Source organism: Bombina bombina, unplaced genomic scaffold (genome assembly GCF_027579735.1).
Source record: "Bombina bombina isolate aBomBom1 unplaced genomic scaffold, aBomBom1.pri scaffold_1137, whole genome shotgun sequence".
In the NCBI taxonomy this organism is placed as follows: Eukaryota; Metazoa; Chordata; class Amphibia; order Anura; family Bombinatoridae; genus Bombina; species Bombina bombina.
In genome coordinates, this window is record NW_026511659.1 from 21,084 (window position 1) to 37,815 (window position 16,732).

Below are 16,732 nucleotides of genomic sequence, written 5' to 3' on the forward strand. Positions count from 1 at the left end.
AGGACTATGGTGATTATACTTAGTTTTTATAACTTCAATCAAAAGTTTGTTATTTTACAATAGCACCGGAGCGTGTTATTGCCTCTCTGGCAGAGTTTGAAGAAGAATCTACCAGAGTTTTTACTATGATTTTAACCGGAGTAGTTAAGATCATATTGCTGTTTCTCGGCCATCTGAGGGAGGTAAAAGCTTCAGATCAGGGGACAGCGGGCAGATGAATCTGCATTAAGGTATGTAGCAGTTTTTATTTTCTGAATGGAATTGATGAGAAAATCCTGCCATACCGTTATAATGACATGTATGTATACTCTACACTTCAGTATTCTGGGGATGGTATTTCACTGGAATTACTCTGTTAAAAGTGCATTAAACCTTATAATAGGTATTTATTATGTTAAACGTTTTTGCTGGAATGTAGAATCGTTTGCATTTTCTGAGGTACTGAGTGAATAAATGTTTGGGCATTATTTTTCCACTTGGCAGTTGCTTGTTTTAATTGTGACAGTTTCGTTTCTCTCTCACTGCTGTGTGTGAGGGGGAGGGGCCGTTTTTGGCGCTCTTTGCTACGCATCAAAAATTTCCAGTCAGTTACTCTTGTATTTCCTGCATGATCCGGTTCATCTCTAACAGAACTCAGGGGTCTTCAAACTTCTTTGGAGGGAGGTAGATTCTCTCAGCAGAGCTGTGAGACTTATATATTGACTGTGATTAAAAACGTTGCTCTGTAATTTTTATGTTTCAAATTTAATTATTGTTACTTTACTAATGGGAACAAACCTTTGCTAAAAGTTGTGTTGTTTTTAAGGATTGATGCTATAACTGTTTTTCAGTTCATTATTTCAACTGTCATTTAATCGTTTAGTGCTTCTTTGAGGCACAGTACGTTTTTGTTAAATAAGATTGTAACCAAGTTGCAAGTTTATTGCTAGTGTGTTAAACATGTCTGATTCAGAGGAAGATACCTGTGTCATTTGTTCCAATGCCAAGGTGGAGCCCAATAGAAATTTATGTACTAACTGTATTGATGCTACTTTAAATAAAAGCCAATCTGTACAAATTGAACAAATTTCAGCAAACAGCGAGGGGAGAGTTATGCCGACTAACTCGCCTCACGTGTCAGTACCTGCATCTCCCGCCCGGGAGGTGCGTGATATTGTGGCGCCTAGTACATCTGGGCGGCCATTACAGATAACATTACAAGATATGGCTACTGTTATGACTGAAGTTTTGGCTAAATTACCAGAACTAAGAGGCAAGCGTGATCACTCTGGGGTGAGAACAGAGTGCGCTGATAATACTAGGGCCATGTCTGATACTGCGTCACAGCTTGCAGAGCATGAGGACGGAGAGCTTCATTCTGTGGGTGACGGTTCTGATCCAAACAGATTGGATTCAGATATTTTAAATTTAAATTGGAGAACCTCCGTGTATTACTAGGGGAGGTTTTAGCGGCTCTTAATGATTGTAACACTGTTGCAATACCAGAGAAATTGTGTAGGTTGGATAAATACTTTGCGGTACCGGCGAGTACTGACGTTTTTCCTATACCTAAGAGACTAACTGAAATTGTTACTAAGGAGTGGGATAGACCCGGTGTGCCGTTCTCACCCCCTCCAATATTTAGAAAGATGTTTCCAATAGACGCCACCACACGGGACTTATGGCAAACGGTCCCTAAGGTGGAGGGAGCAGTTTCTACTTTAGCTAAGCGTACCACTATCCCGGTGGAGGATAGCTGTGCTTTTTCAGATCCAATGGATAAAAAATTAGAGGGTTACCTTAAGAAAATGTTTGTTCAACAAGGTTTTATATTGCAACCCCTTGCATGCATCGCGCCGATTACGGCTGCGGCAGCATTTTGGATTGAGTCTCTGGAAGAGAACCTTAGTTCAGCTACGCTGGACGACATTACGGACAGGCTTAGAGTCCTTAAACTAGCTAATTCATTCATTTCGGAGGCCGTAGTACATTTAACCAAACTTACGGCTAAGAACTCAGGATTAGCCATTCAGGCACGTAGGGCGCTGTGGCTAAAATCCTGGTCAGCTGATGTAACTTCTAAGTCCAAATTACTTAATATACCTTTCAAGGGGCAAACTTTATTTGGGCCCGGTTTGAAAGAAATTATCGCTGACATTACAGGAGGTAAGGGCCACGCCCTGCCTCAAGACAAAGCCAAAGCTAAGGCTAGACAGTCTAATTTTCGTCCCTTTCGGAATTTCAAAGCAGGAGCAGCACCAACTTCCACTGCACCAAAACAGGAAGGAGCTGTTGCTCGTTACAGACAAGGCTGGAAACCTAACCAGTCCTGGAACAAGGGCAAGCAGGCCAGGAAACCTGCTGCTGCCCCAAAGACAGCATGAACCGAGGGCCCCCGATCCGGGACCGGATCTAGTGGGGGGCAGACTCTCTCTCTTCGCCCAGGCTTGGGCAAGAGATGTTCAGGATCCCTGGGCGCTAGAGATCATATCTCAGGGATACCTTCTAGACTTCAAATTCTCTCCCCCAAGAGGGAGATTTCATCTGTCAAGGTTGTCAACAAACCAGATAAAGAAAGAAGCGTTTCTACGCTGTGTACAAGATCTGTTATTAATGGGAGTGATCCATCCGGTTCCGCGGTCGGAACAAGGACAAGGGTTTTACTCAAACCTGTTTGTGGTTCCCAAGAAAGAGGGAACTTTCAGGCCAATCTTGGATTTAAAGATCCTAAACAAATTCCTAAGAGTTCCATCGTTCAAAATGGAAACTATTCGGACAATCTTACCCATGATCCAAAAGGGTCAGTACATGACCACAGTGGATTTAAAGGATGCTTACCTTCACATACCGATTCACAAAGATCATTACCGGTATCTAAGGTTTGCCTTCTTAGACAGGCATTACCAGTTTGTAGCTCTTCCATTCGGATTGGCTACGGCTCCAAGAATCTTCACAAAGGTTCTGGGTGCCCTTCTGGCGGTACTAAGACCGCGAGGAATTTCGGTAGCTCCGTACCTAGACGACATTCTGATACAAGCTTCAAGCTTTCAAACTGCCAAGTCTCATACAGAGTTAGTTCTGGCATTTCTAAGGTCGCATGGATGGAAAGTGAACGAAAAGAAGAGTTCTCTCTTTCCTCTCACAAGAGTTCCATTCTTGGGGACTCTTATAGATTCTGTAGAAATGAAGATTTATCTGACAGAAGACAGATTAACAAAGCTTCTAAATGCATGCCGTGTCCTTCATTCCATTCAACTCCCGTCAGTAGCTCAATGCATGGAGGTGATCGGCTTAATGGTAGCAGCAATGGACATAGTACCCTTTGCACGTCTACATCTCAGACCGCTGCAATTGTGCATGCTGAGTCAGTGGAATGGGGATTACTCAGACTTGTCCCCTACTCTGAATCTGGATCAAGAGACCAGAAACTCTCTTCTATGGTGGCTTTCTCGGCCACATCTGTCCAGGGGGATGCCATTCAGCAGGCCGGACTGGACAATTGTAACAACAGACGCCAGCCTACTAGGTTGGGGCGCTGTCTGGAATTCTCTGAAGGCTCAGGGACAATGGAATCAGGAGGAAAGTCTCCTGCCAATAAACATTCTGGAATTGAGAGCAGTTCTCAATGCCCTTCTGGCTTGGCCCCAGTTAAAAACTCGGGGGTTCATCAGGTTTCAGTCGGACAACATCACGACTGTAGCTTACATCAACCATCAAGGAGGGACAAGAAGCTCCCTAGCAATGATGGAAGTATCAAAGATAATTCGCTGGGCAGAGTCTCACTCTTGCCACCTGTCAGCAATCCACATCCCGGGAGTGGAGAACTGGGAGGCGGATTTCTTGAGTCGCCAGACTTTTCATCCGGGGGAGTGGGAACTTCATCCGGAGGTCTTTGCCCAAATACTTCGACGTTGGGGCAAACCAGAGATAGATCTCATGGCGTCTCGCCAGAACGCCAAACTTCCTCGCTACGGGTCCAGATCCAGGGATCCGGGAGCGGTTCTGATAGATGCTTTGACAGCACCTTGGAACTTCGGGATGGCTTATGTGTTTCCACCCTTCCCGCTGCTTCCTCGATTGATTGCCAAAATCAAACAGGAGAGAGCATCAGTGATTCTAATAGCGCCTGCATGGCCACGCAGGACTTGGTATGCAGATCTAGTGGACATGTCATCCTGTCCGCCTTGGTCTCTACCTCTAAGACAGGACCTTCTGATACAGGGTCCATTCAAACATCAAAATCTAACTTCTCTGAAGCTGACTGCTTGGAAATTGAACGCTTGATTTTATCAAAACGTGGTTTTTCTGAGTCGGTTATTGATACCCTGATACAGGCTAGGAAGCCTGTTACCAGAAGGATTTACCATAAGATATGGCTTAAATACCTATACTGGTGCGAATCCAAAGGTTACTCCTGGAGTAAGGTTAGGATTCCTAGGATATTGTCCTTTCTACAAGAAGGTTTAGAAAAGGGTTTATCGGCTAGCTCATTAAAGGGACAGATCTCAGCTCTGTCCATCTTGTTACACAGGCGTCTGTCAGAAAATCCAGACGTCCAGGCCTTTTGTCAGGCTTTAGCTAGGATCAAGCCTGTGTTTAAAACTGTTGCTCCGCCATGGAGTTTAAACCTTGTTCTTAACGTTCTACAAGGAGTTCCGTTTGAACCCCTTCATTCCATTGATATAAAGTTGTTATCTTGGAAAGTGTTATTTTTAATGGCTATTTCTTCGGCTCGGAGAGTCTCTGAGTTATCAGCTTTACATTGTGATTCTCCTTATTTGATTTTTCATTCAGATAAGGTAGTTCTGCGTACAAAACCTGGGTTCTTACCTAAGGTAGTCACTAACAGGAACATCAATCAAGAGATCGTGGTGCCTTCCCTGTGCCCGAATCCTTCTTCAAAGAAGGAACGTCTTCTACACAATCTGGATGTAGTTCGTGCCCTCAAGTTCTACTTGCAGGCAACTAAGGATTTTCGACAAACGTCTTCCCTGTTTGTCGTGTACTCTGGTCAGAGGAGAGGTCATAAGGCTTCGGCTACCTCTCTCTCTCCTTCTGGCTTCGTAGCATAATTCGTTTAGCCTATGAGACTGCTGGACAGCAGCCTCCTGAAAGAATTACAGCTCATTCTACTAGAGCTGTGGCTTCCACTTGGGCCTTTAAGAATGAGGCCTCTGTTGAACAGATTTGCAAGGCTGCAACTTTGTCTTCGCTTCATACTTTTTCCAAATTTTACAAATTTGACACTTTTGCTTCTTCGGAGGCTATTTTTGGGAGAAAGGTTCTTCAGGCAGTGGTTCCTTCTGTATAATGAGCCTGCCTATCCCTCCCGTCATCCGTGTACTTTTGCTTTGGTATTGGTATCCCAGAAGTAATGATGACCCGTGGACTGATCACACATAACAGAAGAAAACATAATTTATGCTTACCTGATAAATTCCTTTCTTCTGTTGTGTGATCAGTCCACGGCCCGCCCTGTTTTTTAAGGCAGGTAAAGATCTTTTAAATTATACTCCAGTCACCACTTCACCCTTGGTTTCTCCTTTCTCGTTGATTCTTGGTCGAATGACTGGGAGTGACGTAGAGGGGAGGAGCTATATGCAGCTCTGCTGGGTGAATCCTCTTGCATTTCCTGTTGGGGAGGAGTTATATCCCAGAAGTAATGATGACCCGTGGACTGATCACACAACAGAAGAAAGGAATTTATCAGGTAAGCATAAATTATGTTTTTTCAGTCCCAGTTAGAAGTGAAAGTGCAGAACACTATTATATTCCACACAGCCATTGGCTGCACACTCTAGTATTAATAACTGTCCCTAATTGGCCACAGCAGAGAAGGTAACCTAAGTTACAACATGGCAGCTCCCATTGTTTTATAGCCACAAACTTTACACTTGTTTTGTCACTATTTAAAGAACGAATGAAACTTTAAAAAATAAATTTGTTATTCTCAGACTAAACTTTTATTTGAATGCATTTTTAATCTTGCATTTATTTAGTGTTTAATGTCCCTTTAAATTACTATTTACTTAGCTTCTGGTTTTTTTTACTTGCTTTGTGCTGTGTGAATGGATTCTAATAATTACTAATTGCTTAAATAAGAATCTGCCGCCTTCTTAATGCACGAATCATGTAATTTGCTCAGATATCAAGTGATTCCTTTAGAACTATACTTGTGATTTTATTTGTATATTTAAGGGATTGAAACACGTTTTTTTTTTTTTCTTTTTATTTCTTTCATGATTCAGATAGAGAATACAATTTAAAAAAAGTTTCCAATTTAATATTTTATCAAATTTGCTTTGCTCTCTTAATCTTTGTTGAAGAGAGATCTAGATAGGAAGCATGCAAATGTCTGAAGCACTACATGACAGGAAACAGTGCTGCCATCTAGTGCTCTTGCTAATGTATATTGTATACTGTACATTGTTGCAAAGCTGCTGCCATATAGTGCTGCAGTCACGTGCACACGCTTCTGCTTTTCAATAAAGGATAACAAGAAAACAAAGAGAATTTGATAATAGAAGTAAATTGGAAAGTTGTTGAAATTGTATGTTCTATCTGAATCCGGAAATTTTGACTTATGTTCCGTTAATGATTTCTTCCCTTTTTTTTTTTTTCTTTTTTTTTTTTTTTATAGAATATTTTATTTTTAAACAAATTACTTTCAATTATTTATTTTTTTAAATACACTCAGATATGCTTAACGTGTGCTAATTTGCCACCCCTAATGAGCATACAGCTGGTGAGAAAAATAAGTAACATGCATACATGTATATAATAGAGAATTTGAAGATAAATTATAAAATCCTTTAAGGAAGCTGAGCATTTTATCTTTACCCTAGAATGTCCTCTTAAAGGGACAGTCAACACTAAAATTATTATTATTTAAAAAGGTAGATAACGCCTTTACTACCCATCCCCCAGCTTTGCACAACCAACATTGTTATATTAATATACTTTATAACATTGAAACCTCTAAATTTCTGTCTGTTTCTAAGCCACTACAGACAGCCTCTTATCACATGCTTTTAATGAGCTTTGCACAACAGGAGTGCTAGTTCATGTGAGCCATATAGATAACCTTGTGATCACGCCCATGGCTTGTGGCAGACACTGCACTAATTGGCTAAATGCAAGTCAATAGATAATAAATAAAAAGTCATGTGATCAGGGGCTGTCAGAAGATGCTTAGATACAAGGTAATCACATAGGTAAAAAATATATTGATATAACCGTGGTGGCTGTGCAAAACTGGGTAATGGGTAATAAAGAGATCATCTATCTTTTAAAACAATAAAACTTCTGGTGTAGACTGTCCCTCTAATTCAGTTGCCATTGCTCATGAAAATATAAAAGAAAAAGGAGGGATGGAATTCTGAGACAGAACAAGGAAGAGTTGAAAATAATGGGTAAAATTGTGATTTGTAGAAGTGTGATGCTATAGTATTAAGGGATTTACATTATGAGTTTATAGTTTACTGCACAGTTGGATGAAAGCTGGGGAGAGAGAATTGACAAAATATTTTGTGCCAGTCAGTTAAGGTTGCTAGAATTATTAAAATTTTGGTCCTAACGTTTTGGATTATTTTATTCATACGCACATCTTTTACTCACTATTTGTAAGTGAAAAGAAAGTTGTTATTCCCCTCTGTTTAAAGGGACTCTCAAGTCCAAATTAAACTTTCATGATTCAGATAGAGCAGCAGTTTTAAATAACTTTTCATTTTACTTTCATTAACAAAATGTGCATAGTCTTTTTATATTTATTTGTTATGAGTCACCAGCTCCTACTGGGCATGAGTAAAAATTCACAGAATATACGTATATGCATTTGTGATTGGCTTGTGGCTGTCACATGATGCAGTGGAAGTGGAAATAGCCTTAACTTTGTCTGAAAAAAATCTACTACTACTCATTTGAAGTTCCTATTGCATTGTCTTTTTAAAATGCTTTATTATGCAAATCTACTGTTTACTGGTCCTTTGAATATAAGAGTTCTTATCTATTATAATCTTTTGCTCATTTTGTAAAAAAATGTTTTAAACATGTCATGTTTATGCTAGGTTGGTAATGCAAAATAGTTGGCATTTATGATGACATAATTAATCTCACATGTAGTTTATTATGTAAAAAAAAAAGTCTGACTGCCTCCTAAATTTAAAATAATTTTGTAAACCCATTGGCTATTAAAGGGACATAAAACAAGTTGGGAAAGAGACAAAATATAATACGTACTTTAATTGCTTTACCTACGAATGTATACTGCAGTGCCTCACCATTAACCCTTTCTTTTAAGTTTCTGAATTGTATAGCTCTAACTCCCACCACACATTTCCTTATGACTGTATCTATATCTATCTTTGATTTGGTAGAATTCAAGACTTTAACATTCATTATCTGCTGGAGCATGCTAGAAGCAAATAAACTGCTGTGATCTCAGTTGAAATACAATGGCGTTGTTTCTGATGCTAAACACTGATAAGGGGGAGGGGGTCAGACTACTCTAGCCAGCATGGCTATGCTACTAATTTTGCTAATTTTTGAAAATTATTTTAAAATACTTGCCAACAATTTTTAAACGTTTTTTATGCAAACTATTTTTACTTAATTAGCCCTTTTAGGATATGCACAGACCTCAACACATTTTATGGCACTTAAAAATACATTTACAAAAGTCGTTTGTCAAGCATGTTTGGAGTTAACTTCAAACTAACACTTTCCCTTGTAGTTCACTGCTATTTATAGTGAATCTCATATGAATTGTACATTTTGTGTCATGTTATTTTTAGAATATCAATTTCATGATGATACCTGTGAACTAGCATGCATGTGCAAAAGAAAAAAAAAAAAAAAAAAAGCGATTGATTATTGCAATCAATGTCTTGGGCCAAAGGCCATAGTCTTCAGTGTATAAGCTTCTCGCACATGAGAAGTTCTGGCTTTATTTTACATCTCCAGATTGTTTCCCAATATTTAACAACAAAATTCACTTTTTCCTTTTGTAGAACTTGTTGAAAATATTACAACAAACTTTCCAGCTGCCCAAAAGCAAATTAACGTTCCTGACCTTTGTGAGAGTTCAATGCAAGAAATTGAAAATGAGAAATGTGAAACTGAAAAGTACAAAGAACAAATGAAAAACTTCAAGCAGAACATTGCTTTGCTAGAAGAAAAACTGTCTAGAAGTGTTGATCAGGTGATGCAAATGGAATCCAAAAATGAAACGTTGGTATCTGAGCTGCAAATGTCCAAAAATCTCAACCTAAGCTTGGAAGAAACTGTTAAGGCTTTAACAAATGAGGTTGATCGGAATAAGCAGAACATTGCCGGCAAAGTGGCGCAAATCAGAACAATTCAAGTTAAACTAGATGAGTTTGTCAACAGTGGAATAAAAGATACTGCAGATTTGGCTAATTTTAATTTTATTGACTTAATTGAGGAATCAAAGAATGTAAACCAAAGTTCTGCCGTCACTGAAAGTCAAACTAGAATGGAAAACTCTGGTAGAGAGAGTACTTTCTATTGTGCTATAGATGGGTTGTGGAAGGAATGCCAGAGAGTTCTTCAGGAATCCACCAAAAAGAATCAGCTAATTAAAGAACTTAAGGAACAACTTGATAACTTAAACAATGAAATCTCATTGTTAAAAAATGAGAATATTGAGTTACAACATAACTTCATTACTGTTACTGCCAAAGATGAACTGCTTGCCCAGCTTAGAAATCAGTTATCCGAGGGCACAAATGCATTAGAATGCAAAGAGAAATGCATCTTAGAATCTAAGAAAGAAATAATAGTCCTTAGAAATCAAATTGATGGGAACAAAGAGAAGATAACTGAGCTTGAAAGCCTTTTGGATTCACAAAATGATACACAAGTGAAGATGGGTAGTTTGGAAATGCAGAACAAAGAAAAAGCTACAGCTGTTATGACTTTGGAAAATAGATTGGAAGAGGTCGAAATGAAACGTACAGACTGTGAAAATAAATTAAATACGTTAAATGATTATAAAGTAAACTTAGAACAGGAGATTGTAAATCTGCAAAACAAATGTACAACATTTGAAAATACTTGCCAAGAAAAAGAAAAACAAGTGGAAGATGCCACACAAGAAATTAAACAGTAAGTTTAATGTAAGATGGGCGTTAAACTGTTTGGTTATTCTGGATATGTGCTGAAAGGGACAGTAAAGAGGTCAAAATAGCACTTTTTTTTTTTTTTTTAAACAGTAGATTTTTATTGAAAAATAAAGTGCAAAAACCACATAACAACATATTCATCACATGACATATTTAGCAGCGGAAATACACACGGTTCATAAGGAGGGAAGTTACATATGAGGCAAGTCGGTGTACCTGATTAGAAGAACATAGACAACATTTAACCATTTTCTGGTGTGTACTTACATAATGTAGTTGTTATGTATTGATTATTCTGAGGGAATAGTTAGAATTTTATGTTTTAAAAGTTGTACGGCAATATATGCCATACCCAGTAAGCCTGACAGTTTGGTGTAGCTAGGTAGAAGGTATATGTAGCATGTATAGGTAGAAATGGTGTTGTTGGGTTCGCTCACCCATATCCCTTTAGGGAGGGAAGGGGAATGGGAGTAGGAAGGGAAGACACCCGGGATGAGGAGGGAATAGTGTAGAGAGAAGCACCCCGGAGCAGTCACAGAGAGGTTTATCTGCTGGGACAGGGAGGGGTTATGGCGGGAGATAGGACATCAGTGATAAGGAACGAGGGTTATTATGGAGGCGGCCTCAGGTAGGTCTCCCAAGGTCCCCAGATTAGGCTAAAGGTGTCTGACTGATTCCTCGTCCGGAAGACGTAATCTTCCATAGATTTAATGTACTGTAGGTGGTCGACCACTGCCTGCCATCTCGGGGGCTGCTGCTTTTTCCAGTTTCTGGCTATCAGCATTTTGATCGGTCAACAGATAGATTAGTAAGTATTTCTTATGTTTTGGCAGGTCTTTTACCCCTATATGTAGGAGGGCTAGACCCAGGGTATTAGGGGTCGGGAGCTCTAGGGCCGTACAGAAAATAGCACTTTTTTAATGTTTAATTTTTAAATAACTTTCCATTTTACTTCCATTATCAGATATGTTTAGTTCTCTTTGTATTCTTCGTTAGAGGGAACTCAGTGGCACCAATGCACTACTGGGAGCTAGCTGAACACATATCGTGAGCCAATGACGAGGCATATGGGTGCTGCCTCTAATCACCAGCTAGCCCCCAGCAATGCATTGATGCTCCTGAGCCTACCTAGGTATGCTTTTCAACAAAAAATATGAGAACAAAACAAATTTGACAATATAAATAAAATGTAAATTGTTTAAAATTGCATGTTTTGTCCGAATCATGAGTTTATTTTGGACATTACTGTGCCTTTAACAATATAATTTATCTAACGTTTCTGATTTTAGAATGCGACTACTGATTTTAGAACTAGGTTTGAATATATATTTTTTTAAATAAATTAATACTTCACCATTTTGTTTGGAGCTGGACTTACTTTATTCTGTTCTTTAGGTTAAAAAAAGACCTTTCACAACAAGCTAAAGAGTTTCAGAATCTACGGTTAGATCTCCAGCGAAAGGAAGAGGATTACACTGATCTGAAAGATAAACTAAATGATGCTAAAAAACAAATTCATCAGGTGGAAAAAGAGGTTCGTATTAGTTGGATTTAATACGTCTTTCCTTTAATAACTTTAAAGAAGCAACAAACTCCCTTATGTTAAAGTGAAGGTCAATTTTGATGAATTAGTGCCCGGTTTTTAATAATCCTATTACAAACAAGGGCACTTTAAATCATCAAAATTGACATTTCACTTCTTTACTTCAAAAACGTACCTTTTAATCCTGGCAGCCACTACAGCGATTTCCCCCGGCCGTCGGAAGCCTCTGCAGACGTCAGAAATTACGAATCCAGCTTTCTCCAATCACGGCTCTCCCCCCCCGGGGGAATCTTGACCAGATGCAATGCTGTGATTAGAGGAAGTCGGATTCGTCATTTTGGACCCGTGGAGACGGCTTGCGACGGTCGGAGGAAGTGCTGGAGCGGCTGCCAGGATTAAAAGCTACGTTTTTGAAGAAAACGTGTGATATGTCAATTTTGATGAATTAAAGTGCCCTTGTTTTTAATAAGATTATTAAAAACTGGGCACTAATTAATCAAAGTTGACCTTCACTTTAAAGGGAAACTAAACACAATTTATTTTCTTTCATGATTCAGATAGCGCAGGCAATTTTAAGCAACTTTCTAATTTATTCCTATTTTCAATTTTTCTTCGTTCTCTTGGTATTTTTATTTGAAAAACAAGAATGTAAGCTTAGGAGCTGGCCCATTTTTGGTTTAGCACCAAATTGAGTTTAATTTCCCTTTAAAACTTGTTTTGCTGAAAAATTCTTAGTCCCACAATCAGTGTTTTGAAGATTAAAAAAACAAAAAGCATTTAATAAATGGAGGCAAAATTTTACTTATCTTCTTTAATCTGGGAAACATGTCAGATTTCTTGAGTTACTGCAAGATATGGTTTAATTTGTACTTGGGAGGTTAACTCCGTTTTAATATTTCACCAGTGGGTGTCTTATTGTCAGCTTATGAACTGCATTTATTAAAGGTTGTGGACAATATGAGGGACCATGTTTACAGATTAGTACTTATACTTTGTTTAATGACATGTATTAGCTGAATTTATATTTCTTTTAATTTATTACTCTGCAATTTTTTACCTAATGTTATAGTGCTACGTAATATTTTAGAGGTTTATAAATGAATAATTATCTTTTAGCATCTCTGGTTGTTTAAAATGGAGGTTTAACTTTTATGTTTCTGTCAAGTCTGGCATTTGTTTGAAAGTGTACTAAATAATCTGTGCCAAAACATCTCTATTAAATATATTTTTCAAAAACATTTAGGACTTTAGTTTGAATCTGTTATTATCTGGGGCATTGTTGGCATTTATCAAGTACAATGTCACTTCCAGTTTTGGCAAATTTTGGTTACTTTGAAAGTGTTTCTTTTTAAGCTCCCATTTTATGGCTGAAAATTGAGGAAGTATTATTTTGTTCACAGCACATGTATGTGGTCTTTGCACCAACAAAATGTATTTAAAATTGGTGGTTAGTTGTTTTATATAGTAGAACCATATCAGTTCTGATGAGTAAATGGCCTTTGATATCTCAGGAGTAACTTTCTGCTTAAACTAGTCTTCCTGTTGTGAATTTGGTTGGCTGAGTGGAGTTCTGCTTCAGTTGATGGTTGTTATGCACAGATCATGGAAGGAAGTTTAGCGACTCATAATGGTGCATTCTTGCTACTGCCAGGTTCCAGCGATTCACTCATTTACAGGGCCCCCATATGATGCCTCCAGTATATAAGTTTCCTTTTTCCCTTTTAGATTATTATCCATGGTTCTTGCTGTGGGTTTATTTTTTAGTAATTAAAGGGATACTAAACCCAAACTTTTTACTTTCATGATTCAGATAGAGCATGCAATTTTAAGCAACTTTCTAATTTACTACTATTAATTTTTTTTGTTCTCTTGCCATCTTTATTTGAAAAGCAGGAATGTAAGGTTAGGAGCCGGCCCATTTTTGGTTCAGAAACCTGGGTAGCGCCTGTTGATTGGTTGGTGGCTACATTTTATTAATATAACGCCTGTTAGCTTATTGATCAGTAGTTTTTTTTTCCAGCAGTTCAGATAATACAGCACTAACCAGAAAGGTGCACCTAGATTTAGGAGACTGCCAACTCCCCAAACAGATACTCACAAAAACGATGTATCCACAGCACCTAAGTTGCCAAACTCTTTATTAAAGCATTAAAACAGCAAGCTAATGCATTGGCTTGCTTTTTTAATGCTTTAATAAAGAGTTTTGTAACTTAGTTGCTGTGAATACATTGTTTTTGTGAGTAGTTTTTTCCAGCACTGCTTGTTTTGGGTTTTTCATTGTTCCGTTGTTTTTTTACCCAGCACCTTATTGACTTACAATCTGTCTAGAGCAGGGTTGGCCAAATCCAGTCCTAAAGCACCACCAACAGTCCTGGTTTTACCATTCTCCTTGCAGTAAAATAAAGCATCAGAACATCTGCTGTGTATTTCTTTGCAGGGAGAAAATTTAAAACCAGGACTATTGGTGGTGCTTTAGGACTGGAGTTAGCACGCTTCAGGCTGTTATAGGTTTATTTTTATTCTTATCTAGTATATTTCAACAGCAAGGGGGTTAAGATTTATTGCGCTATAAGCTTTCCCTTTTGTGAATACCCTATCTTCTGTAGAGAGGATTGTCTTGCTTTGGATCATCTCGTGCACTGCTAGCAAGATTTACTTGGCAGTGAGGTGTAAGAAACCCATATTATTATAATGCCTGTTATTTCTTTAAGGTTTCCAAGTTATTTGTCCTGTCTGTTATTCAACACCTTTTTATTTTCAGATTGCTTAGAGACAAATTCCTAAATTTCTGGTTATTCGGCATAATATTCAGACTATTAAGTGCTGTAATAAATTGCACCTTATTGACTTACAATCTGTCTAGAGCAGGGTTGGCCAACTACAGTCCTAAAGCACCACCAACAGTCCTGGTTTTACCATTCTCCTTGCAGTAAAATAAAGCATCAGAACTTCTGCTGTGTATTTCTTTGCAGGGAGAAAATTTAAAACCAGGACTATTGGTGGTGCTTTAGGACTGGAGTTAGCACGCTTCAGGCTGTTATAGGTTTATTTTTATTCTTATCTAGTATATTTCAACAGCAAGGGGGTTAAGATTTATTGCGCTATAAGCTTTCCCTTTTGTGAATACCCTATCTTCTGTAGAGAGGATTGTCTTGCTTTGGATCATCTCGTGCACTGCTAGCAAGCTTTACTTGGCAGTGAGGTGTAAGAAACCCATATTATTATAATGCCTGTTATTTCTTTAAGGTTTCCAAGTTATTTGTCCTGTCTGTTATTCAACACCTTTTTATTTTCAGATTGCTTAGACACAAATTGCTAAATTTCTGGTTATTCGGCATAATATTCAGACTATTAAGTGCTGTAATAAATTGCTTACTTTACATTTTTCTGTCTTATTGTGTTATATTATGGAGCATTCTAGAACTGTCCCCAATACTGTGGACTTGGATCCTTTTAGAAGGTAGATCCGCTGATTTTGCAGTTCAGTTAAATGTATTTTGTGCTAGTTGGTTCCTATTGTACTCCCATATGCAATTCCTGTACGGATCACCTGTGACTATGCCTCCTCCAAGTAAGCGTAAGAGATCTAAGTCTGCAATAAACCATTTATGGATTTATCTTCCCATTGTGATTTGCTAAGAACTAAATTGGCTAAAGATCTTTCTTTCTAATGACACAGTGAGTCCACGGATCATCATCATTACTATTGGGAATATCACTCCTGACCAGCAGGAGGAGGCAAAGAGCACCACAGCAAAGCTGTTAAATACCACTCCCCTTACCCACAACCCCCAGTCATTCTCTTTGCTTGTATCAGTTACAAGTAAGGGGTAAAGTTTGGTATCTGCTTCTTCAATCAAGAGTTTATTTTTAAGCAGGACAAGTTTGTTCTTTTTTGTTTCTGGGGTTTAGCTGTATTCCACTTCAGTCTCTTCAGTAGAGCAGTGGTGACTTTTAAGCTTTTGGGAACTGGAGGGGTATAATCCTTTCTGTGCCTCCCAGGTTGTGAGCTGCCCTTTGGTAAAAAGACTATGTAGGTTTACTTAGTCTTTTTCTTTCTTTGTTAGGAAGGAAGCCTTTCAAACTTAGTGAGCTGCCTTGCTGCCAGGCAGATTATCATGGAGGTAAGTGCTGTTTTTTATTTTTCCGAGGGTTCAGAAAATGTTGGCACCTATGGGGTTAATGTTTGGTGAACCTGTTTGTGCAGGTTTTATATATGGGCAGTTTTTTTATGAGGCACTGTGAGAGGACAGTTGTGTTCAGCAGACAACTTTTATTTTATGGCTCTGTTTGGCTCCTTTCTGGCAATTAGTCTGGGTGTTTTTCTTGTCCGCTTTAGTCTGCTTACAGTTTACTTGACACTTTTTAATCCTCCAGGCGTCTGTCTGTATTAATGTCGGCCGGGAGGTGTTTGCGTATGCCCATGATGGGCGGGGCTTCTTTGGCGCAAGTTTTGAGCACGGTTTGAGGAGGAAGTGTTTTTTCTCGGCTTCCTGTCAGCTCTGCTCATTCTGATTATGTACAGTAGTCTGGAGAGCGGGTGGTAACAGTGGGAGAGTCCGGATCATCTCTGCTACGTTACTATTTACTCAGGTCAGTGGGAGGTCAGGTAAGCACCTCAGCAAGGCTTGTTGAGGTTCATAGGTGCTGCAGGGGTCAATTTTTATATTTCATTATGAAATTTCTGTGTGTTTCGGTTAATGTTTTGTTTCTTAAAGGGACAGTAACGTTTAAAAAAAAATATTTGTTTTTTTGCTGCTGTAGTTTTTTTGAAATTTAAATTTCCTGATTTATTTTTTTCTTGCTGGTGTTAAGATGGAGCAAGAGGACTTGCAGGATATTACTTGCACTTTGTGCCTTGATGCTAATGTCGAGCCGCCTATTCCTTTCTGTTCCTCCTGTATAGAGAGAACATTACAGTATAGGGATAGGCTTTTTGATTCAAAGCCTTTAGTTTCTACGGAGAATGTTGTTCAGGTGTCTCCTGTTCAAGCTGTTACGCAGCTTTCTCCCCAATCTCAATCCTCTTCTCATGCAGTGCCCTGCGTTTCGTCTCAGGTTGGTTTTT

At 38.6% G+C, this 16,732-nt stretch overlaps 1 protein-coding gene across 1 annotated transcript in view; it reads left to right on the plus strand.

The window, feature by feature from the left end:
• The window catches only part of LOC128643894 (kinesin-like protein KIF20B), a gene marked incomplete at both ends in the record, with an annotated part of 82,835 nt that overhangs the window by 13,346 nt on the left and 52,757 nt on the right, over positions 1-16,732 (plus strand). The window contains 2 exons of the mRNA XM_053696665.1: positions 8,988-10,104; positions 11,517-11,655. Of these exons, the coding sequence (XP_053552640.1) occupies positions 8,988-10,104; positions 11,517-11,655 (1,256 nt within the window). The remainder of the gene's footprint in view (positions 1-8,987; positions 10,105-11,516; positions 11,656-16,732) is intronic.